Below are 8,701 nucleotides of genomic sequence, written 5' to 3'. Positions count from 1 at the left end.
TCAGTATGACAAGTAACTTCATATTCTAGTGTTTTTGTTTTTTCCCCTGCTACCTTACTACTGTTCGCAATCCTGTCTTTATCATCCTATTAGTCCTTTCCACTAATCCTGAGCACTGTGGATGTCCTGCTATATGTAGCCTCTGTTTTATGCCAAAAGCTTGACACACCCTGTTTACTACACCTGCAACAGATTCTTGATCAGAATCTATTTCTTTTGGGAGTTCCCAGTTTTGAAAATTCCTGTTCTACCAAAGCTTGAGCTGAGGTCAATTCAGTATTGTTCCTGGTTGGGATTGCCTCAATCCACTTTGTGAAGCTGTCTACTATTACCAAGCAGTACTTGTTTCCATTTGCAGTTTGTGGTTGGAGGCTTATGTAGTCAAATTTGAATTCTAGCCTGAGGTCTCACTATGCGTTGATGCAAAATTGGTCCCATATTAACTTTCTGATCAGGGTTATTGGCTGTACAGGGCAGGCAATTACGTACATACTGCATTACATATTTTTATAGGTTGAGCCACCATCCTGTGGCCAGACTCATTGGAGCACTTTGTACATTCTTGGATCTCCTCCTGCACTCAATAAAGTGATTGACTCACTTTGCACCGCAGAGGGCACAATCTACAAAGCGAGCTCATTTCCTTTCTGAGTAAGTGCTATTCAGGTGGGCTTTTTTCCAAAATTGTGTTTCCCCTTGTTGTTTTTGTTCCATCAATTCCTGAACAGTTATATCTTGCACCAAGTCTGAAATGGTAACCTTATTCTTATGGACCCCAGTGGCTATATTCACAACACTACCACCACCTCTCTCTGGTCTGGCTCATATGTTAAACTCTTTAGATCCCTGCTTTGCTGCTTTATCAGCCTGATTATTCCACTTAGCCTCCTCTGTTCCCTTCTTATGTGCCTTTACGTTGCCTAATCATACTTCTCCTGGCCACCCATTTACTAAATTCCAAACATACCATATTTTTGCAATGTAGGCTATTGCTTTTCCAGCAGCTGTCTTAAAGTCTCTGTTTTCCCATACCAGCAACCAGTTTACCAAAGCTTGAATAATCCAGTCTAAGTCTCAAAAAATAACAATCTTCTTTTCATTTGGGTAGTTCTCCAGAGCCAGTATCAGAGCTACAATCTCAGCTGCGTGAACCAAATATCCAATCTCAGGCACTCCCTGCTCATAATAAATAGATCTGTCTATAAACCGAATCCATGAGTCTGCCTGATTTGCTTCAGTGAGGGTAGATCCTCCTTTAAAAGCTGACTTCTGAGTTAACTGAGGCAATGGGAACTCATGTAAGGAATCCCCTTCAGCTAGAAACCCATATGGACCTGGAGCTTTCTCTTTTATAATCTGGGTCCCCACATTTTTGTTTCAAATAGACAGAGTCCATTTGCCAAGTGAAGATTGGACATTTTGCCTTAATGTGCTTTTTCCAGACAGCACATACCTCACAGGAATGTGTACCATTCTTACTACAATAGGTGCTAACCCAGCCAGGTACTCCCAACATTGCAAAGCCCAGACCAAAGCCAATACCTGCTTTTCACATGGACTAAACCAATTTTTACTTCAATTAAAACCCTAGAGGCAAACACTACTGGTTTCCTTCCTACCCCAGAATCCTGACACAACAAGGCTCCAATCCCTTGCACTATAGTGGCTAACTCTAAAACAAAAGACTTATGGGGTTGCGGATTGGCAAAGGCGGGAGCCTGGAGCAGAGCCTCCTTTAGAGCATGCACTGCTTGTGACTTCTCAGATCCCCATTCCCAGGACACACCTTTCTTGAGGAGCTTGTTCAATGGGGCTACCTTTTCAGAATACTCTTGTATGAATTCCAGGGAAAATCCAGTCCTAAAAAGGACCTCAGAGAGGTAATGTCACTTCTCTGCTACATGACATTACCTCAGAGAGCTAATGTCACTGCAGATGCTACATCACTGTAGCACGTTGCTATGATAGTGTTGTGTCACATGAAGATACACCCACTCTGTCCTCTCCAGCCACTCCTCTTCTGTCTCTCCAGTAATCACAATTTAATCTACTTGAGATATCAATTGCTTTTGATCTCTTGGCTTCATATTGTCCAGTATCTTAATAATATGGGTATGGCAAATGGCTGGAGCAGTATGGACGTTTTGTGGTACTTGTGTAAAGGTGTAGTGCCTTCCCCTAAAAGGAAAAGCAAACTTGTAGCATTAGTCCAGATGTAAAGGTATAATAAATAATGCATTTGATAAAACAAGGACAAGGAAAATCACTTGGCTCCTGCTGCAAAGGACACCATCACTTCTGGATACATGGCCACCACAGATGTCATGTTTGGGGTCATTCTATTCAAGACATATAATCTACTGTGAGATGCCAACTTTTTCCATCTGCCTTCCTCATGAGCCAAACGGAACTATTGTTTATACTTAGCATCTCAATTAGCACTCCTTCCTTTACGGCTTGAGTAGCCTTTGCTATACTGGCTTCCACTTCTGGATGTATTGCTTTTGGGGTGATGGGTCATCTCCTACAATCATTACCTCTCCTTCAATCTTCCCACATTCCAATTTGTGTTTGGCCCAAAACTTCAGTGTTCATTGTGCTGTTTCCCTTACAGGTGCTGGCCAATTTGGGAAACTAAGTTGTTCTTTTGCATTTAGTGCCATACACCTATGCCCTGTGACAATGGCAGTGGTGGTATTAGTATCCTTTTTTACTTCATCATTTCTATCACTCCCATTGTGGTGTGGGTTGCTCTCCTTCCCTCATGATATCACTTAAAATAAACAATTAAATATTTACTGGTACAGGCGAAAAAGCAAGATGTTGTACCTCGCACATGAGTGTGCTAACATGGGTATAAAGTATGGGTATTCTGTAATGGGCCGCCTCATTCCCTCCTTTTGGAGGGATATGAAAACAAAATGATGAAGGATGACTCTTGCCTTGCAAATAAAGCACTTACCTGTTATGTTGTGACACTTGGGTTTCTAGAGCTTGCAACAATGAATGTAATATTAGTTACATGAAGAGGAGCAGTATCAAAAAGAAAGACTGGAAGTAGATCACCTCAGTATTTAGTACTATACTGTGGTGGTTAAAACCCTCCTTTGAGAAGTGAGCGGTAGTATAACAACACAGCAGGAAGCACAGGACAGCTGTCAAACACAGGAGCAGTGGCAAGTTTTGCTTGCTGCTGTCACCATCATCTCAATCACATGGCTGTTGATATCCAGATTTTTCATCCCCCACACCCAGTGGCACCTGGGCCGGTTACCTTTGTCACTCCACCCTAGTCATGCTACTAGAGGTGAACAATATGAGGTCTGTTCCCCACAAGCAAAGAACCTTTGTCTCCTACCTTTTTGGTGGACATTCTGAACTAGTGGGTGAAAAGGGAGCTCCTCCTATTCTGGCAATTTGTATTTTAATCTAATCCTTTGTATTTTAACCTAAACACTTTGTTCTTCCTAGGAGTGTCTGAAACAAAACCTTACACTTTGTGTCAAACTGAGCATTTTGTTTAGAATGAACAAAATACAGAGACAGATGCACAGAGACACCTCATCCATATTTATTGAATAGAAAATAAGGTCCCTTCCCCCCTGCCCCTCCCCCCCCCATCAACCTGGGGGAAATAGCCTTTGTCTTACATCTGCATACAAGGAAAACACATTAAATACGCTGACTATCTTTGAACTGCTGCTAAAAGCAACATATGTTAAGTAATGGGAACCAACTATGAAGTTGACTACATGCATCCAACACTGAGCATTACTACAAAAGACAGGGCCCATATGGGGCAAATATGCTGCTGGGAACATTTTTCATACAAAACACCTAAAATACACTACATTAACAGAACACTTGACAATCTCCCTTTGACAATAATACCTTGTCTTTCTTGCAGTCCCTTTTTTACATTAATACACTAACCTCTCACAAACCCCAACCCAGGAGCAAGCAACAACTTTAAGTCCATCCCTTGGTCCTTTTGGAAGAAAAACTGCCATTCTTCTTTCCTCCATCTCCTTTCTGTTTTCTCCTTTCCCCTCTCATTTGCATCTTCATCTGCATAGTATTTAAATTGATCTATTACCAACTCAAACATTCTGTTCTGGTGAAAACCAGTCCCTTGATCAATAGTAGGTTTCTCACCTTCCATATCACTACTGTAGCACAAAGGTGTATGGTTCTTAGCCTCTGTGTCTACAGTCCTTTGGGCGCTAACCCATACAACACTATCTCATATGTTAAATTATAGTTCATATTGAAAATTGACACACCTTGTCCCATACCCCTTGCACAAAAGATCAGTCCCAAATTCTTCAGCCCCACATCTCTCTTTCTCAGGCATGCTGCCAATCTTACCAAACCCCATTTATGCTGAATGGCCTGCACAGGAAGAATATTCTGTACCATTCTCTTTCCAAACTATTATATGTCACTTCTTTCCATGCATTTGTCATCTGTCTTTTCATCAGTACTCCAACTATGCTTATTTTATCTTTCTTTTTTATCATATTAATAACCTCCTTATGGGCTTTCAGGCACTCTAATCCTGCTCCCTCCAGTTTATGTATCCTTACAAATCTCTCTATCTTTGCCTAGTAGGTTGGTGGTTGCCATGCCCATGACTTTTTCCAATCTCCCCTGTACATGCCCCATCTTCTTAACATTCTTCCTGCCAAGTAATGGCAGAAAAATGTAGTCTTCCCCACCCGCTCTGTAGCCTCTTTACAGAACAATCCTATAAAGTAAGTATGCAATGCTTTATTTCTGTCTCCAGCCATTGCCAACATTTTTCATAGAATTCCACTGGAAATCTGTCTCTTCCAGGTGCCTTTCCTTTGTTCCAAGCTTTTAAGCAGTCCTCCACCACTCTTATACTTAACTTCACCTCCATTTTTTTCTTTCCATCCTCTTTTCTGCCCTTTATCACCTCAAGATACACCTTCATTTTTCTTCCATGCATTCCCCTTCTTTTGTACAGCTCTTTACAGAACTGCACCACTGTGTCCAATGTCTTCACACTCTTATTTAGATTCCTTCTTCAGTTCTCACTGCTTTCAGTTCCTTTCTTCTTTTCCTCAGTTTCACTGAAAAAATACTTACACCATCCTTCCCCCTTCTTCACCTAAGGTGCTCTAGTCAAAAAGATTTTCTCATCCTTTTTCCTTTTGAAGCATTCTTCATTGCATCACTATGTCTTCCAGTTCTCCTTTTACTTGTACTCCTCTTACTGCCTCCTTTCATAATTCCTGCTCCCTTGCCTGAAGTTCTTCTACCCAGTTAACATATTTCCATTCCCCATGTAGTTCCTGTTCCTCTTTCCTCTCCCTGTTACATATAACCCCTCATTTCATAATACCCCAACTGTAAACATTGCCTCACTGAAAAACACAAGCCCTTGGTAACTAATAAACACCTCACTTTCCACAATGCAACCATAACTCTCATCAATATTACCTGAACCTCCCACTCCCTAGTTCCCCCTTCCACCAATTCATACATCACATTCTCAAAAGAAGCCCCTTCCCTCCATCCTATTTCATTCAAAACCCTCCTCACATGTATAAAAAACATTTCCAAAATATGTGATCAACTGTCTCTTCCCTACAAAATTACTGTAGACATTCTGCGCTTCATACCAAACCACACCAGTGCTGTTTCCCTTACCGCTATTACCTTTTCTATAAACTTCTATGCAAGCTTCCTGTGTTCTTCCCTCCACCTTTTATCCACCACCGTTTTCGAAACTGCCCTAAACTGTGCCCAAGATGCATCCCCCACATCTGTTAAACTATCCCTCATTCTAATTAACTGAAACATATTCTTTGCTTTTTGTAATCCTTCCAACCCCAACATCCCTAAACCATGTGGCTGAATAAAACCCCCCATCTGTGCATAATGCATGGTTTTCATACCCATTAGCCCATCCACATTGTCCCAAGCAAGACCAGCTTCCTAAATAGTTTCCTTCCCCAATACCTACAAAACCTCCTTGCTATCCCTTTTTCCCTTCTAGCCTCATGCACCACTGAAGACATAAAATGCCCATAAACTAAAACGTCTACCTCTGGTAACCCTCCCCCCCCCCCCCCTTTATGTCTTCCCTCCCCCTTGGCACCCCCCCCCCCCCCCCCCACTTTATATGTTTCCCAGCCTTGCTACCCTCTCTGTCTTCCCACCCCCAGAAAAACAAAAAAAACCCAAAAAAACAAACACACACAAATCTCCTGTTCTATCCAGCCCACAGGGCCTATTAAAAAAAAATTAGAACATTTATATTTATCTGCCCCTGGTTGCCTGTCAAAGATGACAGGAGCCAGGGGCAGTAGGACCCAGGGGAAGCCACAGGAGGACCCCTGCAACAGCAAGACCTGCCCCCACTATCATCTGGAAGCCCCTTCCTGGCTTCAAATCCCTCAAAACCCAATGTGTTTGTGTAATCCTAAGCCCCTCCACTGCACATGTTTGGTCTTCCCCAATCACCTGCAATAGTACCCCTTTCATTCTTCCCTCTAACACCTTAGAGAATAATTTATAATCTACATTTACCAAAGTAAGTGGTTGCCAATTCTTAAAACTCTCCCTCTCCCCTTTCTTATACAAAAGTACTACTACCCCATTAGTAAAGCCCTCCCCATCTTCCCTAGTTGGTCAGGCATTGCTTGCTCTTGGTAAATCCATGCTGACTGTCCCTAATCAGTTGGTTCTCCTTCACAGTAGATTCCTTGAGGACTTATCCTTAACCTTTACGTACAAGCAATACTGACACTACATATGTCTCTGTTATCTCCATAGTTGAAAGGGTATCAGTCAAATATTTATTGTCAAAGAAAATGTGAAAACATCTTTCTGCCCATCACTCTTTTCAAGGCATCTTTCACCTCCTTGTTCCTCAGGCTGTAGATTACAGGGTTCAGCATGGGAGTCACCACCGTGTAAAACACTGAGGCTACTTTGTCTTGATTCTGTGAATACTCTGAATGTGGTTGCAAGTGGGTAAACACAGCAGTCCCATAGAAGATGGTCACAACTGTCAAGTGGGAGACACAGGTGGAAAAGGCTTTATGCCTACCTGCAGTGGAGTGGATTTTCAGGATAGTGAAGAGAATATAAGTGTAGGAACTCAAGATTATCAGGATGGATCCTGATATATTAAACCCAGCACTCATGAGCATTAACATTTTACTTGTGTGGGTCTCAGAGCACGAGAGCTTGAGTAATGAGGGCAACTCACAGAAGAAATGATCAATGACATTTGATTGGCAGAAATTTAGCCTGTGTGTTAAGGTGGTGTGTATCACTGAATTAAAGAAGCCTGCAGCATACATCACAGCTGTCATCCTGAGACAGCGCTTCTGGGACATCACAACTGTGTAAAGCAGTGGATTACAGATGGCCACATAGCGGTCATATGCCATCATTGCCAAGAGGAAACATTCAGAGGTAATTAAAGCAATAAAGAGATACAATTGCACAATACACCCAATGTAGGGAATGGCTTTCCTACCCAAAAGGACATTTGACAGTGCTTTGGGGATGGTATTGGAGGAATGGCAGAAATCTATAAAAGACAGATGGCTGAGGAAGAAGTACATGGGGGTGTGAAGTTGGGAGTCAATTCTGATTAATATGATCATCCCAAGATTCCCCACAAGGGTTATAACATAGATCACTAGGAACAACATAAAGATAGCAACTTGCAGCCCAGGATGATTAGAGAATCCCACCAGGATGAATTCAGATACCATGGTGAGGTTTTCTCCAGCCATTTTTTTCTGGAAGTTATGATTAAATGTAGATGTGAACAGGAACATTGAAATTAATCCTAAAGGATATTTTTGTTGACCCAAAAGAGATTTTCATGGACATTCAGATGTAGTGGAATAAGGTTGTTATAGCCCTGTTATATCATCTACATAATGCAGGATACTCAGTAAGAAAAGGGAAATGATGTGATTGTATAGAGAAGTGTGAAGGTCATTTGAGAAGCAGGTTTTGTGTCTTCATGTCCAGCCTACAAAAAATAAATATATCAATATTATAGCAACATCACAAATAAAGGGTGATAGTACTGCCTGGGTATTATGCTATGTTTGTGATCCAGAACTATAAAAAAAATTAACAGATTTCTTTGGGAGGTGGGAGAGAATCCAAAATTAAAAAAAAAAAAAAAAAATTGAAATCATCCAGAGAGTAAAACAAACAAACAAACAAAAAACAGTAAACATCTTGAAATCTGTTTAATTCTGTTCTCAAACTCTACTAGATGTTTCTAATAGCAGATTCTGTGCTGGTTTTCAGAGTTTTGATATTTATTGTTGTTGTTACTGGTTTTAAAGGAAATATTCCCTGGGCCAATTTCTATTCCATCACCTATGCAACTAAGGGAACTATATACAGCTATGTGAAATTCTGTTCCACACTGTTTGGCTGCCACCTATACACATTCTGGTTCACGTTCTAATTAAAATGTTCTAGCATGACTTCACTGTCATGTGTATAAGCCCCCCCATGGACTTAAAAATGGCTGGTTTATTTATCTGAATCTTATTGAAAGCATCACAGAGTCATTTTTAAACTCAAGGTGGCTTAACTCATGTGACAGTGAGGCACTGTAATTAGAGTGGCTCTCTAGGAACTGTTCTAATTAAAACAGGGTCGACCAGAACTGTGCTAAAGTGCCTAAGTTATT

The 8,701-nt window shown here is 41.2% G+C and overlaps 1 protein-coding gene across 1 annotated transcript; it reads right to left on the bottom strand.

The window, feature by feature from the left end:
* Positions 1–6,833: 6,833 nt before the first annotated feature.
* On the bottom strand, positions 6,834–7,781 carry LOC102377222 (olfactory receptor 5F1-like). Its single transcript, XM_006036053.2, has one exon. It carries the CDS (start codon positions 7,776–7,778, stop codon positions 6,834–6,836), a length of 945 nt encoding a protein of 314 aa, XP_006036115.1. The 5' UTR covers positions 7,779–7,781.
* Between the last annotated feature and the right edge of the window lie 920 nt (positions 7,782–8,701).

Source organism: Alligator sinensis, unplaced genomic scaffold (genome assembly GCF_000455745.1).
Source record: "Alligator sinensis unplaced genomic scaffold, ASM45574v1 scaffold287_1, whole genome shotgun sequence".
Lineage (NCBI taxonomy): Eukaryota > Metazoa > Chordata > Crocodylia > Alligatoridae > Alligator > Alligator sinensis.
The sequence above is the reverse complement of the archived record's forward strand: the minus strand, read 5'-3'. Positions and strand labels throughout refer to the sequence as shown.